The sequence below is a fragment of the Mesoplodon bidens genome (assembly GCF_964165515.1).
Source record: "Mesoplodon bidens genome assembly, chromosome: 2".
Lineage (NCBI taxonomy): Eukaryota > Metazoa > Chordata > Mammalia > Artiodactyla > Ziphiidae > Mesoplodon > Mesoplodon bidens.
The window spans coordinates 132,211,224-132,229,281 of record NC_138177.1 but is presented as its reverse complement, the minus strand read 5'-3'; the positions used below and the strand labels follow the sequence as shown (position 1 = coordinate 132,229,281).

The following is an 18,058-nucleotide window of genomic DNA, read 5'->3' as shown; positions in this document are numbered from 1 at the left end:
TTTTATTTTATGTATCCACAGTAGCCACAAATGTAACCAATATTAAAAAAATCAAACTATAATATCAAGTTATAGCTCTAAAGTAATCTTTTTTGTAAGGTGAAAGGGTTTTTTTAAGTCTCTTTAACAGGTGGTTATTATTACCTCTCCATCTTGAGTTTTCAGCTGTTTATAAGTATTCAGTCATAAACTATGACATTTATCCAATCCAACCCCACTTTTCTAAGAATTTATTGCCCAGAAATATTTCACTGTGTATGTACAAGAAATGAAAGTCACTACCCTAATGTACATTTACGTCAATCTGTTTTCCTATTTTCACCAAAAATTATTTTTCCAATTGCCAAATATCTAAACATTGCAACTGTAGATCATACATTTCTCCTTGAAAACAATTTTCTAGCTTTCGTAAAATAAGTCTTTGTGTGTGTGCACGTGTGTGTGTGTGTGTGTGTGTGTATATATATATATATATATATATATAAATTTTTCCCCCTCACCTTAAAAATACTAAGTCTTCTCTTTTGCTTTTTCTTTCTTTTTTTTTGATCTGTGTTGATTAAAAAGGAAAATATCTGTCTACAATCATAATGTACTTAGAGGGAAAAAAGAAAATCTACCTTTCCCTACTATCCCACTAAATAAATATTCTTCAGTAAATAATGCATTTTTATATGTCTGCCTACTGATATACACAAATGCATAGTCTTACTTCTTTAAGTTCTTTTTCTCTCAAAGTTTAACCAAGGTCCTCTAATTTTTAAACTCTGAAGATGCTTAAAAGTGATCCTAGAATCCTAAGAATTTCCATTCTGCCAACGCCCAAACGTTGAAGGACTTGATCTTCTCATTAGTCTCCTACAAAAGGAAGAGTTAAGAAGACTGGGATTTGAGAGAAGACTGAGCTACTAATTGAGAAGTCTGGAAGTCTTCCCGTTCAGCAATGATGATTGCTACCTACCAGGCCCTTGAGAAAAATAGAGGTAGAAAAAGTGAGAAGAACAGATTTGGCTAGAGAAGGGAAAGAATTCAGGATGCAAACAAAATATAAGGATATAGAAATCAGATAAGTCACAACTACTTTCTATAATAATTTACAACTGCTTGTAATATTTATTGACAAAGATATTTACCACCACACTAAAAAAAAAAAAAAAAAAAAAAAGATTCTGTCTAGGATCAGTCCAAATGTCACTGTACTTTTTGTAAGGTCAAACCTTGTACATTAGCAAAACTAAAATTTGGGCATTGATTTTTCTGCCCAGAAAAAAAGAAATGAATGTTCTCTCCATAATTTCAAATATATATGACATTCTCCTTCAGTATCTTTCACAAATTGTAGCTTGCTTCATCACCTTGTTTAAAGCATATTCTACCAAAAAGGTGCCTGTATTTTATTGATTTTTACCTATTATAAACAGTCTAGAAAGTACTAACTAAGGGTTCTTTCAGGATGAAATGTGGGATATAATGGATCTGCTATTATTATTATGAACTACTAGACTATGCTATCACTGAAATATTTAAAAATACAGGTACTGTAGGTATTTGGACAACCAGAAGCAAAAGAAAAATTAGGGTAGCTAAAGGGAGACAATTCTTTATAATCTTATACTGGTTAATTAGGTTATTGGAATGTTTCACCTAAGGCAGTATTATACATCACTAGTACTTATTATAGAATTTACATTAGAAAACTTTAAATACTAGCTGTCTCAGGGATTTTTCACGATTTGGGCCTAGGGTTCCTAGAAGAGTCCTAAATATCAACTAACTTTTTATCAGTTGCCACAATTATCACCCTTAATGACTCTAATAATGTTTAGGTTTTGTTATTTCTAATGGAGGTTATGGAGAACAAAAGCATTTTGCACTTACCCAGTGATCTTACAGGGACAGCAAGGAAAGGATATAACCAATATTATTAGATCTGTGCTGATGACAATGTTCTATTTCTTGATTGGGTGTTTGATACCCAGGGATATACATTTGTTAAAACTCATTGAACTGTACACTCAAGATCTGTGAATTTCACAATCTATAAATTTTACTTTGATAAAAATGTTTTAACAGTAAAGATAAAACATTGGCTAAAAAGTTGATACACTGGTGTTTCTATTTGTGCTCACTACTGTTCCACAATTTTAAGACATTAAAATATTAATTTTAATATTAAAGACATGACCATTTTGTTACTCTCTTGCACTGTAGTCTTCAATAAGTTTTAAAAGATATATTTTCATGGCTATTATCATTCCTTCATATGTCCTCCTGGTTTTTCAGAATAGAAAGTGAATCCTACCTCAAATATATGTTTGTTTATTGAAGTATGATTTACTTACAATAAAATGCACAGATCTTAAGTTGTCTGGCTTGCTGAGTTCTGATAACTGTAATACACTGATGCGACCACCACCCAAGATGAAGAACATTTCTGTCATCCCAGAAGATTCCCTTGTACCCATTTCCACTCAATTCCCACTCTGCAGCCCAGAAGCAACCACTTTCTAATTCCTATAACCATAGCTATTTTTGCCTATTCTTGAACTTCATATAAATTACATCTCTTGTGTTTGGCTTCTTTCCAATGTGTTCTTGAGATCATCTATGTTGTTGTGAGTGGTAAGATCGTGTTCCTTTTAATTTTACTATTCCTTTGTATAAATGTACCAGAATTTGTTTTTCTAATCTCCTGTCGAAGGCCATTTGGGTTATTTCCAGTTTGGGGCTATTATGAATTAAGGTGCTAAAGAATATTTTTGTACATGTCTTTTGTAGATATATGATTTTATTTATTTGGGAAGCCCAGGAATGGAATTGCCAGACTATAAGATGGATATAGATGTATTTTCTATATATAAAATAAAGGCTAAATAGTTCTCTAAAGTGTTTGTATCATCTTAAATTACCATCAGTAAATGAGAGTTACAAATGCTGCACATCCTCACCAACCTTTAGGTTGTTTTAGACATTCCAGTGTTGATTTTTAAAGCCATTGTTTTGTTGTTCTTATTTAGCTATTCAAGTGAGTGGGAATGGTATTCCTTTGTGGTTTTAATTTGTATTTCCAATGACTAATGATGTTGAACATTTTTTCATGTGCTAATTTTCCATTTAAACATTTTATTTGTCTTAGATTTATCAAGCTGGACAGTTGCTGATTTGGTGACTGTTAGGTCACTCAGACTATGTAAATATAATGTATTGATCTTTCTAAATGTTCTGCTGGGTTTTTAATTGTTTACACATTTCTTTTTGTATTGAAAGCAAAAAAGACAAAGTATCTTTCAGAGGACTGTGTACCAGCCAAAAGGATCTGGAATATCATCTTAGGGCCACTCTTCTTAAAGTGGGAAATCCTGTTATTAGTGACATCATGGATGAATCTGGAGGACATTATGCTGAGTGAAATAAGACAGAGACAGAAAGACAAACACTGCACGGTATCACTTAATAGGGGAAAAAAATAAAGTCCAACTCACAGAAACAGAGAGTAAAAAAGTGGTTGTTAGTGGCTGGGGGATGGGGGAAATAAAAAGAGGTTGATAAAGGGTACAAACTTTCAGTTACAAGATGAATACATCTGAGAATCTAATGTATAACATGGTAACTATAACTGATAACATTGTATCGTACAGTAACTGAAATTTGCTAAAAGGGTAGAACTTAAACGTTCTCACCAAAAAAGAAAAAGAAAAAAAGAAAAATTTGAAGTGGATGCATTAATTAATTTGATGGGAGGAATCCTTTCACAATGTGTGTGTGTGTGTGTATATACACACACACAATGTGTATATATATTCACAATATATACATCAAATCATCACATTGTACACTTAAAATATCTTATATTTTGGTCAATTATATCTCAATAAAGCTGAAAAAAAGGGAAAGCCTTAGATCATCCTTTTTTTGGTTCTCCTTTCCCTATTTCCTATTTTAGACCAGATCTTCTGTCCTAAAAACTTGACTCCTACACTACACAGACATACTCATTAGATTCTTGAGTGTCTCCATAACTCCTGAATGATTTGTATAAAAAAACCTGAAGAAGTTAGGAATACGTCATCCCTTGTGCCAAACCTTGTGAGTCAAGACTATTCCTTGATAAGATTCATGCAAAACACTTAACACTGGCATATGGATGGACCAAACCTACTTAATCTCCTATTATAGGATTGAGAGAAGCAATGGGGGGCTTTCATGTAGAAAGAGGGGGTGGAAACCAAGAGAGGGAAGATGAATGTATATATCCAAGTCACTCGGGAACTTTTATGCAGATGCAAAAAATTTAAGTCAAAACTTATGTTTAATAGATGGACAAATGTAACTCCATGTTTACTACTAGAAACCAAAGCTTTGTGCTAACTGTTGAATTTATAAGGAGGGAAGGATAGCATGAACCTGTTTGTTCTTTCCCTGATACCTTCCTCTCATTCCTGAACTACAGAAGACTGAGCTCCCTTGGGCTTTGGTGAATCTATCACCAGTGTGTGTTTATGGTTTTAATGGATGCTTTCTTTCCTTTCTGCTATACTTTTGCTATATACTTCTGCTATATGCTGATCCTTTCCCCTTCCTCTTCTTTTCTCCAAGAAAACACAATGAATAAAGACTTACTGATACTGAAAAAAAGAAGATATAACAATTATAAATATACACACACATACACATCTAACAAGACAGCCCCAAAATACAAGGAGCAAAAACTGGCAGAATTGAGGGAAGAAATAGAAAATTCAACCATAATAGTTGGAAACTTCAGTGTCCCACTTTCAACAATGGATAGACCAACTAGACAGAAAATCAGCAAGGAAACAGAAGACTTGAACAACACTATATACCAATAAGACCTAACAGACATCTTTCGAACCCTCCACCCAATGAAAGCAGAATACGCATTCTTCTCAAATGCATACGTAACATTAGCCAGGATAGAAGGTATGTTAGGTCATAAAACAAATCTCAGTAAATTTAAAAAGATTTGGATCATGTAAAGAATGTTTTCTAATCACAACAGAATAAAATCAGAAATTAAAGAAAGAAGGACATTTGGAAAATACAAAAATACATGGAAATTAACAAACTCCTAGATAACCAATCAAAAGGGAAATTAGAAAATACATTGAGGAGAATGAAAATGAAACACAACACATGTAAAAACTTACGGGATGAAGAGAAAGCAGTACTCAGAGAGAAAGTTAAACACTTACATTAAGAAAGAAGAAAGCTCTCAAATCAATAACTTATCCTTCCAACTTAAGAAACAAGAAAGAGCAAACTAAAACCAAAGGAAGCAGAAGGAAAGAAATAATAAATACTAATATTAAAGAGAAAAGAAATGAAATGGAAAATAAGAAAATAGAGAAGATCAATGAATCTAAAAGTTGGTTCTTTGAAAAGAAAATTGACAAACCTTTATCTAGACTAAGAAAGAAATGAGAATCAAATTACTAAAATCAGGAATGGGGGGTGGATATTACCACTGACGTTGGAGAAATAAAAGGTATTATAAGGGGATACTATGAACAATTGTATGACAACAAATTAGATAATCTAGATGAAATGGACAAATTCCCCAAAATACACAGCCTACCAGGACTGAATCATGAAGAAATGGAAAATTGGAATGCATCAATAGCAAGTAAAGAGATTAGATCAATTCAGAAAACTTGTCAAAAAGAAAAGCGTGGGACTGGAGAGCTTCACTGGTGAATCCTACCAACACTTAAAGAAGAACTGACACCAATTCTTCTCAAACTCTATCAAAAACAGGGAACACTTCCTAACGCATTCTATGAGACCACATTACTCTGATACTAGAACCAGACAAATACCTTAAAAGAAAAGAAAAGTACAGACTAATCTCCCTTATGAATACAGATGCAAAAATCCTCAACATTCCTGCAAACTGAAACCAGAGAAAAATAAGAATTATATATTGCGACCAAGTGGGATTTATCCTGTGAAAGCAAGGTTGGTTCAATATACAAAAACCAATCAATATAATACATCATATTAATAGAATAAAGGGAAAAAAACCCCACACGATCATCTCAATAGATGCAAAAAAGAATTTGACAAAAATGCAATTCTTTCATAATAAAAAATAATCATCAAACTAGGAATAGAAGGGAAGTGTCTCAATCTGACAGAGGGCATTTAGGAAAAACTCACAGCTAACATCATATTTAATGGTAAAAGACTGGATGCTTTCCCCCTAAGATCAGGAACAAGGCAATGATGTGTTCTTGCCACTCTACTCAACATTGTTCTGGAGGTTCTAGCCAGGGCAATAAGCAAGAATAGGAAAAAAAGGCATCCGATGGGAAAGAAAAATGACATGATCTGATATATAGAATATCCTAAAAAATCTAAAAGAAAGTATTAGAGCTAATACACGAGTTCAGCAAAGTTACACAATACATGATCAATATACAAAAATTAGCTGTGTATCTATACACTAGCAATGACCGATCTAAAGTGAAATTATAAAAACATTTACATTAGCACCAAAAAGAATAAAACACTGAGGAATAAATATAACCCCAAAGTATAAGACTTGTATACTGAAAACTACAAAACATTGTTGAAAAAAATTAAAGAAAATCATAATAAATAGAAATAGATCCTGTGTTCATGGTTTAGAAGAACTACTAATTTTAAAATGACAGATTCAGTGTAATTCCTATCAAAAGTACAAATTTTTCTTTTTCAGAAAGGAGAAGGTGACCCTAAAATTCACAGGGAATTGCAAGGCATATGGAACAACAGAATCAATCTTGAAAAAGAACAACAAAGTTGGAGGACTCACACTTCCTAATTTCAAATTTATAGTAATTAAAAATTTTTATTTTGAAAACTTGTAGTAATCAACACAGAATGCTAGTGGCATAAGTTCAGATCTACAACCAAATGGAATAGATTTGAGAGTCCAGAAATAAATCCATGAATTTATAGTCAACTGATCTTCAACAAGGGTTCTAAGGCCATTCAATGGGGGAAATAATAGCTTTTCAACAAACAGTGCTAGGACAAATGAATATCCACATGCCCCTAACCTCATACCATGTACAAAAATGAACTCAATAAGGTCTTAATGTAACATAAGTGCTAAAACTATAAAACTCTTAGAAAGAAACATAGTGAAAGTTTGCATTACCATAGACTGCACAATAGTTTCTTAGATATGACACCAAAAGCACAAGCAATCAAAGAAAAAGTAAATTGGGCTTCATCAAAATTTAAAACTTTTGTGTATCAAAGGATACTATCAAGAAAGTGAAAAGACAACACACAGAATCGATGAAAGTATGTGCAAATCATATATCTGACAAGGTAACAGTATTCAGAATTCATAAAGAATTCTTACAATTCAACAGTAAAAAGACAACCCAATTAAAAAATGGGCAAAAGATGTGAACAGGTTATTTCTCCAAAGAAAATATACAGATGGCCAATAAGTACACGGGAAGATGTTCAACATCATCAGGGAAATGCAAATTAAAACCACAATGAGATAGCACTTCACACCCAGTAGGGTGGCTAGAATCAAAAATTCAGAAAATAACAAGTGTTGATGAGATGTGGAGAAAATGGAACCCTCATACACTGATAGTGGGAATGTAAAATGGTACAGCTGCTGTAGAGAAGAGTTTGGCAATTCTGCAAAAAGTTAGACAGAATTACCGTATGACCCACCAATTCCACCCCTAGGTATGTAATCAAGAAAACTGAAAACATGTTCATACAAAACATTGTACAAGAATGTTATATACAACATTATTCATAATAGTCAAAAAGTGGAGACAACCCAAATGTCCTTCAGCTGAGGAATGGATAAACAAAAGGTGATATACCCATACAAAAGAATATGATTCAGCCACAAAAAGGAATAAAGTACTGTTACATGTGACAACATGGATAAACCCTGAAAACGTTACGCTAAATGAAAGAAGCCAGTCACATATTGTATGATTCCATTTATATAATATGTCCAGAATAGGCAAATCCATAGAGACAGCAAATAAATCAGTAGTTGCCAGGGACTGGGGGGGTGGGGAGGAGGAAATTGAGACTAACTGTTAATAGGTATGGATTTCTTTTTGGGGTGATGGAAATGTTCTAAAATCAGATAGTGGTGATGGCTGTACAATATAATGAGTATATAATAAACCACTGGTGTATACTTTAAAATTATGAATTTTATATTATATGAATTATATCTCAATAAAAAATGCTAAAATTAAAAAAAGAGAACTGACCTGTCAAAAAGTATATGAGATAATTGGAGAATTTGAACAAAGATGTCCATCTGATGATTAAGGAATTAATTCTGAGAGATATGATAATACTATTTTTTTAAATTTTGTTTGTTTGTTTGTTTGTTTATTTATGGCTGTGCTGGGTCTTCGTTTCTGTGTGTGGGCTTTCTCTAGTTGCGGTGAGCGGGGGCCACTCTTCATTGCGGTGTGCGGGCCTCTCACTGTCGTGGTCTCTCTTGTTGCGGAGCACAAGCTCCAGATGCGCAGGCTCAGCAGTTGTGGCTCACGGGCCTAGTTGTTCCGCAGCATGTGGGATCTTCCCAGACCAGGGCTCGAACCCATGTCCCCTGCACTGGCAGGCAGATTCTCAATCACTGCGCCACCAGGGAAGCCCTGATAATACTATTATAGTTTTTTTAAAGTCTATCTTTTAGAAATAATTACTGAAGTATTTATGATGATATGGATGATGTTTGAGATTTGCTTCAAATCATCTGGTATGGGGATACTGAAGTATGCGTGGGAATATAAATGAAACAAGATTAGCCTTGTGTTGATAATTACTGAAGCTGGGTAATGGGCAGGGCATTCTCCATAATCAAAAGGTAAAAAAAAAAAAGGAATCAATATTTGGTAACTGTAGTGAAATAAGGAATCTATAAAATAATCATCAATGAATTAAAAAAAAACCATTAGGAGAAAGACTGACAGAGAATTTTATTATGGGTGGATCAGGCTGGTAACACCTGAAACCAAGACCATTTTGTGCCTCCTGAGGTGATGAGACAGGAACTACACAGACTACATATGAGGCATTCTTATCAAAATATGAACCAGAATCTAATCAAGCCTCTAGTTTTAACTACAAGTTTTATAGGAAATATGAAGATTAGAGAAATCACTTAAAGGACACCACAAGAAAACAATCAACCAAATCTAGAATGTGAAATATGGAAAAAATATTTCAGTTTTTTCCAAAAAATAACTTACAAGAAAAAGAGTGAGATTTTTAAAGATTTAAAAGGAGTTGGGTGGAAAAAAATCTCAAGGTTCATAAGAACCACTACAATGTGTAAACCTTGTTTGGATCCTGATTTTAATAAGCCAACTGTAAAAGGACATTTTGAAACAACTACAGAAATGTGAACATAAACTGGGTGAAAGATATTATTGGGACTTCCCTGGTGCAGTGGTAAAGACTCCGCGCTCCCAATGCAGGGGGCCCGGGTTCGATCCCTGGCCGGGGAACTAGATCCCACACGTGTGTCGCAACTAAGAGTTTGCATGCCACAACTAAGGAGCCCATGAGCCACAACTAAGACCTGGCACAACCAAATAAATAAATAATAATTTTAAAAAGATATTATTAAGGAATTACTTCTTATTTTGTAAGGTATGATAATGGCACTATAGTTATGAAAGAAGTCATTATCTGTTAGAAATGCATACTGAAGAATATTCTGGTGAAATAACATGTCTGGGATTTGTAAAATTCCAGGAAAAAATATACAGATACATACACACATATATACATTAATATATGTGTACATATATATATAAATAGATGAAGCAAAATGTTAATAATATTTGAAGCTGGGTGATGGTTACATGGTAGTTCACTGTATTATTGTCTCTACTTTTGTGTATATTTGAAAATTTCCATAATAAAAAGGTAAGGAAGGAAGAAGAGGGAGGGAGGGGGAGAAAAAGGAGCAGACGTGCCTACAAATCAATAAGTAAGCCTACAGAATATGAGCTATAATATTTCCTAATGCCCTGAAGTCCCAAGTTCTTTCTAATTTCAGGAGTCAGTAAAAGCCTTATCTCAGAGAGATAAGGTTAGGCCATGGGAATAATCAGACTTAGAAGTATCCTACTAACGGTATTTCGACTGGGTATGTATGCCCAAATCAGCAAACCTCCCCCAAACCTGCACTGCATTCCTTCTAGCAGCATGCCTATTGAGTTGGCCTTGGTAGGAAGTATGCTCCTTCCCTTCCCAATCTGCAGCATCTGCTTCTCCCATTCCTTCTCTGAAGTAGCCTGAAAGAGATTAGGTCAAACTGGCTAGGTATGTGACCAGGTAGCTAGCTGTCCCTATAAATTCATCTGGACTGCCATTGGCAACAGTCTGTAATAAATAACTCAACTTTGTTTCTGAAAATTCATCTAGAAACAGTGCTTGGAGGGCAATAACTTCAGCAACCCCAATGTTGCAGGTAATGATAAATCAAAACCTTCATCACTCAACAATTTGAGAGGTTCAGCAAGTAGTGGTACTCGTAGTATATACTCTATATATATTAAAGGAAGATAACAGGGAATGATCCATACCTCTGTTTTCCCTATTAGGGTAATCATAAGGAAAATTACTTTTGCAGACTTGCCCTAACATCATGGAGCATTAATCTCCATGAAGGTCTGTAGCCACATTGGGAACACTGGGATTTGGTAGTTCTAATTATTGTTGGGAGAGGAAACAACAGTTGTTTAGAATGAACAGGCTCCACTTCAACCAACTGGCATATAAGAGCCATCTCCTTTCCTTGGACACCAGAGCCTTCTTCCTTCAGCATCATATGGGTAAGGCAAAATGACCACAAAGTTACTACTAGTTCCTCTGTAGCTTCACAGCAATTAGGTGCTCTTAGAATTATAAGTAAATGTCTGATTTTCCTTCACACGGACTAAGGCAGCCTCAATGGGATCACTGGCATGTAGGCAGATTCTTGGGAACCAGGCTGCTTCAGGGCTTAGCTGTTACTGGAATGGATAGAAGCATAAATGTACCTAAAGAGAGAAGCCTAGACTTAGCACCAGAGCCAAAGCTGTCAGATCTAAGATAGAGCTGCAAACAAATTATGAGGCAAGATACAAAAGCTGGAAATATCAGAAATAATAATAAATATTAGAAATAGGTTAGAAAACAGGAATGTTGAAGGCCCAGGCTAGGATGCTAGGAACCTGCATTTAGCAGTTGGTGGCCATGTGGTACCAAGCTAAGTCAACTGGTTTAAAGGTACAGAATTGGGCCAAACATAACAATACATTTTTCTAATACAGGATATTAGCTGTGTCACTGGCTACCTTGACACATCCTAATCTGGAGAAAAAATGGATAGAAAGCTTGCCATGACGACAACTGTACTTTATGAAAAGGATGAATTCCTAAATGGCCATTCTCTTCCATTCAAATGATGTTACCACCTCCCAAAGAACAGTTTTGGGGAAGGAAAGAACAGTATTTCATTTCAAGCTGGACTACTCATCTACCAAAATACCATTCTGACCAAGGAAACAGATGCAAAATTACAGTCACAGCTGCATTCTGTCCAGAACAAGTTGGATAATGGTGTTCTAAATTGCTAATTACACCGTTAATGATTTTTTTAGTGGCATTGCAGTATTTTGCCACTTTGTTTAAATTTTTTAAAAAACCATCTAGGAAGTTTTAAAAATGGTAAATTGTTAAATATCAGTGAGTCTTCTGAAGAGAAATTCCATATAAAACCCATTTCTTGAAATGGCATTCTCAAATGGGATCTCACATAGGAGCACATTTACTGACTAGCTATTTGTTTTAATTTACTTTCTCACCAACTTACTTGCATTTAAGATTACTAAGGCCATAAGTATCCCAGTATTAGTGTTTGTATCTAGATCCAATACTGTTAATGAAAAGATAATAAACTAGCATATGTCATGATATGCTGGTATTGGTAATGTGCTATGATGAGATTTACAAAAAGTAATAGCAACAGTACAATTTTATTCTTATTGTGACAACTACAGTGAAATTTATTACAGTGTTAGTATTTAATTGTTTATTCATGCCAGCGTAGCTGAGGGGGTAATTATCTTTTTGATATAAAAACGTTAATGTTTTTATTTCAATTTAGCAGATTAGAGAATGCAGATTAAAGCACTGCCATTGTTCCATCTTTATTTATCTGCATTTAAGTGGCAGAGCATTTTTTTCTACAAATAGTGAATTAATTTCTACTAAATTATTTCATTAAGGCTTCAAATAATTTGCCCTTTAAATAAAAACCTCAAGCTGGCCAGGAATTTCCATATATTAGATTACAAATTTTATATGTAGAAAATGGTGTACCAATAACAATTATGTCTCAGTGGTGTTTTTTTTGATACTTTTTACATTTAGTATAAGGGTAAATTAGCTGTTAAAAAATTAAAAACACAATCTTATTACACAATTACAAACTCATAAGTAAATACTTACATTTGCTTTTAACAGATCATCCAATTTCAGTGATCTTTTAACACTGCAAACAAAATAGTTAAAGACATCTTAGATTTAATATGCTTTAAGTAGCCAAGTATTTAAGAGTAATCTATATAAACAAAGATTCTAAGTTACTTTCACCAACTAAAGTAGAATACCTATGAAGAAAGCAATTTTCACAATGATGAAACTGTTTTTTTTGATAGCATATATCAAGATGAAATCATAATTAAATATTTAAATGGATTTTTATATATGTAGTTTTATATATACGCACCATTATACAATTCAAACACTAAAGTTATATTATAAAATAATCTTAGTAAAAAATTCATATATTTGTGTGTTTTAAAATACCACTAACAAAAATTATACATAAAAGGAAAATAATTTACATACCTTCAATGGAGATGTTGAAAGTATATTATTTGCAGAAATAATACACTAGCTATTAACATAAAAGTATGGGCAAGGTGAAAAAGTTTTGCACATTATTCTAGCTTTAAACATGATTCAGTGCTACCAGACTATGACTTAACTGAGGAACAGATGCTCTATGTCTTTATAAGTCCCCAATCCATAAGAAACTATTTTTTGTCTCCTTCACTAAACTGATTCAGGAACATGCCAGGCTCTCTCTGTGCAAAATCTGTTCTGCTAAACTGGATGCCCAGCTGTTGGTGACAATGCTTAGAAAGGAAAGCTGAATATTTATAATACTTTATTTCATACAGCTGTCTTCTAAAAAGCAGTCATCAACATTTTATTGAACACAGACTAAATGCTCAAAGGAGAAAAAGGTCAATATAAATTAAAACTAGTTTTCCCAGTGACAAATGCGACGTTAAAAGTACTTTCTCGATTTCTGAGAAAAAGAAATTAAGTTATTTAAAATATTAGAGAATTTGAGCATAAAGCAAACAAATTTTATTATAAAGGTTGTACTACAGAAAACCAAACAAAATTTATAGACCCTAGAAAATGACTATTCATAAATAAGTGACTACTGACTTTCAAACAAGTGACAGAAGCAGGAATAGAAGAGATGGACAATTTATAAAAATTACTCAGCAATAAATATTAAATACAAAAATTTAATCTATCTAAAATAGTTCACTTAATTTTGCTATTATACCTACATTAGCCTATCACATAACATTATTTCTTAAAATTAACTAAATTGGTTTAAAGAATTGCTCATATCTTTTAGAAGTCCACTTGAAATCAACTTAATGTGAATTCTCAATGAAGCAAGAAGAGAACAGAGGTTATGAACAAAAATGGCAGCTAATCAAAAAAAGTACTCATATTTAGCTTTGGAATATATATTACCCTATTCAGGTGTGTGAGATGTTCTTGTATTTATAAAACTTCAAAAGTAGAAATCAAAAACTAAAAGTACACAGTACAGCATTTTTCAGCCTTTGTTTTTAAATACTGTTAAGATACAATACTACTTTTTAGAAGTAAACATCCCCACCCCCCATATTAACCATTCAAAATATTCTTGCTTTATTAGTGATGGCTAATTCTTAGAGAAACTAAATATTTGTATTTAAAAGGTTTCCACTTTAGGTCCTGGGTTGATCTAAGAAGCCCAAGGAGATATGTAAAAGTAAATAAGAAAGTGATCTGAGTTAGACTGTTATCTCTCACTCTAACAGTTTAGTGAGAATCTAAAAACATGATTTATTGTGGGTAACGTGGTTCTCAGATAATTCAGGCATCTAATATCCAAAAGCTGGTAACAGTTACAAGAATCATAAAGACATTTACTAGACAAGACTAGGAGAAAACTAAGAGATTACTTAGGTCATTCAATAGGGAAGAGTTGGTGTGATTTGCCCCCTATCACACAGTTTGAGGGAGAGAAACTCAGATTTTACACCCTGTTCATAATAAATCCTTTTTGAATTGAGGGGGAGGAGCTAAAGAGGTAAAGAAAAACAAACCTACTAGAGGAATTTATGACCATCTATTCTTACCATTCTGGTAGAACTGGGCCCAGTGTCAAGATATCAGTTATTAAATTAAGCACCTACTAAATGCTTTTACCCTTTTTAAAAAACTCACAAACAACTGTAGCATAGATGATGCTAAGTGGATTAGGATGATGTTAACAGAAACAGAGAGGAAGAGATGGATGAAACACACAAAGGAAGGACGGGCAAAACTTGATTAGATATGTGGGACAAATATTTTCCTAAAGTTCTTACTCATTTCCTACCAGTATTAGTTAGCAATTAAAAGTGATATATCTCTGATAGTTCTGTAAAGTAATAAGCAGCTCTTGTGGTTACTACCTTGATTTTAAAAAAATGGGCATCCCCAAATAGGCAAAGAACTCAGATTGACAGTTCTCCAAAGAAAATATACAAATGGCTGGTAAACAGAAGAAACGATGCTCAACATCGCTAGTATTAGGGAAATGCAAATCAGAACCACAGACACACAAATCAGAACCACAAGATACCACTTTACAACCATCAGGATGGCTACTATCAAAAAAAACCAGAAAATAAGTGTTGGCCAGGATAGAGAAACTGGAACTCTTGTGCTGGTGGGGCTGTAAAATGGTACAGCTGCTATGGAAATAGTTTGGCAGTTCCTCAAAAAATTAAACCTAGAATGAACATATAATCCAGTAATCCCACTTATGATATACCCAAAAGAACTGAAAGTAGGGACACAAACAGATATTTGTACACCCATGTTCATAACAGCAGTATTCACAATAGCCAAAAGGTGAAAGCAATGCAAGTGTCTGTGGACAGAGGAATAAGTAATAAATTTGGTACATACATATACAAGAGAATATTATTCAGCCTTCAAAGGAAAGAAAGTCCACATGCTACAACATGGATAAACCTTGAAGACATTATGCTAAGTGAAATAAGCCAAGCAAAAAAGGACAAATACTATATAATTCCACTCAAATGAGGTGCTTAAAGCAGTCATGCACCCCAGTGTTCATTGCAGTACTATTTACAATAGCCAGGACATGGAAGCAACCTAAATGTCCATCAACAAAGGAATGGATAAAGAAGATTGGTACATATATACAGTGGAATATTACTCAGCCATAAAAAGGAACGAAATTGGGTCATTTGTAGAGACATGGATGGACCTAGGGACTGTCATACAGAGTGAAGTAAGGCAGAAAGGGAAAAACAAATATCGTATATTAATGCGTATACGTGGAATCTGAATAAACTGGTATAGACAATCTTATTTACAAAGCAGAAATAGAGACACAGACATTTATGTATGGATACCAAGGGGGAAGCAGGGGGGTGGGATGAATTGGGAGATTGGGACTGACAATATATACACTACTGATACTATGTATAAAATAGATAACTAATGAGAACCTACTGTATAGCACAGGGAACTCTACTCAGTGCTCTGTGGTGACCTAAATGAGAAGAAAATCCAAAAATGAGGGGATATATGTATACGTATAGCTGATTCACTTTGCTGTACAGTATAAACTAACACAACATTGTAAAGTAACTATACTCCAATAAAAATTAAAAGTATATATATATTATAGAAAAAAAAAGAAAATAGAAAGGTAGTTGCCAGGGGCTAGGAGGAGGGGTAAATAGGGAATTACTGTTCAATGGATAGGAAATTTCAGTTTTGCAAGATGAAAAAAGTTTTGGAGTTGGATGATGGTAATAGTTGTACAACGATGTGAATGTACAGTTGACCCCTGAACAACACGAATTTGAACTGCAAGGGTCCACCTATTCTCGAGTTTTTTTTTTCAAGAAATACATACTACAGTACTACACAATCTGCAGTTGGTTGAATCCGTGGATGCAGTACCAGGGATAGAGAATGCTGACTGTAAAGTTATAGGTGGACTATAACTAGTCTACCTATAGTTATAAGTGGACTGTAACTAGAGTAAATCCCCAATTTACTCAAGGGTGACCTGGACTTAAGTGCCACAGAACTGTATACTTTAAAATGGTTAAAATGGTAAATTTTATGCTATGTATATTTCACAATTAAAAATAAATAAATAAAGTTTAAATGGGCACCTACCTATTATATTCTAATTACCTCCCTCTTATGGGTAACCTTATAATCTCTATGGCAGAGGTCTCCAACCCCCAGGCCGTGGACCGGTACCAGTCTGCGGCCTGTTAGGAACTGGGCTGCACAGTGGGCAGTGGCGGGCGAGTGAGTGAAGCTTCATCGGTCACTCCCCATTGCTTGCATTACTGCCTGAACCATCATATCACCCCCCCACACCCACACCCTGGTCCGTGGAAAAACTGTCTTCCACGAAACCGGTTCCTGGTGCCAAAAAGGTTGGGGACCGCTGCTCTACAGATTACTTCTCACTTTCAACTTTACCCAAATTTACACCAATGCCCACAATTTGAATACTACAGTACCCCTAGTACACTTAGGTGTACTAGGTTTAGGTTCACTGGGATCAAAATTCTGGTTGCTACCAGCATTACTGCTGGTGAGAATTTAAGAAAGATAAAGATATGTAGTTTTATATCAACAGGAAAAGAAAAGAAAGTAACCATGTAGAATTAGCCATATTACTCTCTAACACCATCTTCCACTATTTTATTTAGCTTACCACATGGTAGTATACTGAATAGGATTCTCTAACTCATCAGAACAGAACAAGTGCATGAGTTTTAGTATGTAACATTACTAACAGCAGTTACAATATTTAAAAAAACTATTCTAGAAAAAATAAGCTATCATTTGATTCCTAATTAAGAACCAGGAATAACACCTCAAAGACTCATGAAGCAACATGATTTGAGGTTCCCTTACAGGACTTTTTGTTTTACATTAAAAAATATATTGCTTAATGGATTATTATAAGGCAACCACCCTTGTAACCATCACCCAGGATCAAGAAACAGAAGTTTGCCAGCTCTCCCCCAAAACCCTCCATTTGTCCCATCTTGTTCACCCCTCCTTTCTCTCACATAAGTAACCACAATCATGACTAATAGTAACCCCTCGTCCCTTACAGGACTTTTAAAACATTGGATTAAATATGATTTTCAATAGAGCTGAAGGTAAGAGTGTATGTGTGTGGGGAGGAGATAAAATTAGTAAGGCATATAAGACTCAGGAGCCTTGATGTTATGCCAAATTTTCCCCCTAAGGTTGGGCAAATCACATAATCTCACTAAGCTTCATAAAGGTGATAAATAATACTGGCCTGTAAACCAGTGGTAAATTTCTGAATGGAAGATAAAAATATCACTTAGTATATCAGTGCTTCCATTTACTTCTCTCTATAATGGAGACAATAATATTGCCAGCTACGACTACACAAACAGTGTTTAGAGGATTATGGAATATGCTTATGAGATGCTTAGAAATCCTTTGATGAAAGGCAATGGCCAAATTCACATCCCATGTGACTCTTTAGGTACAAATTGAGAAATCTAAAATGATACCTTTTCCATTCCATGTAAGGGAATAAGCAAAGAAGGGAGAAGAATCTCCTATATCCTTTTGCATTCTCCCTTTCATTCAAGCCTATGCTTTTTCATGTTCA

At 34.2% G+C, this 18,058-nt stretch overlaps 1 protein-coding gene across 3 annotated transcripts in view; it reads right to left on the bottom strand.

Moving 5' to 3' along the window:
* Positions 1-18,058, bottom strand: part of ITGB3BP (integrin subunit beta 3 binding protein) — an 86,590-nt gene that overhangs the window by 55,194 nt on the left and 13,338 nt on the right. For all 3 annotated transcript variants that reach the window (XM_081225788.1, XM_081225789.1, XM_081225790.1), the window contains exon 2: positions 12,508-12,550. In XM_081225788.1, the coding sequence (XP_081081914.1) occupies positions 12,508-12,550 (43 nt within the window). The remainder of the gene's footprint in view (positions 1-12,507; positions 12,551-18,058) is intronic.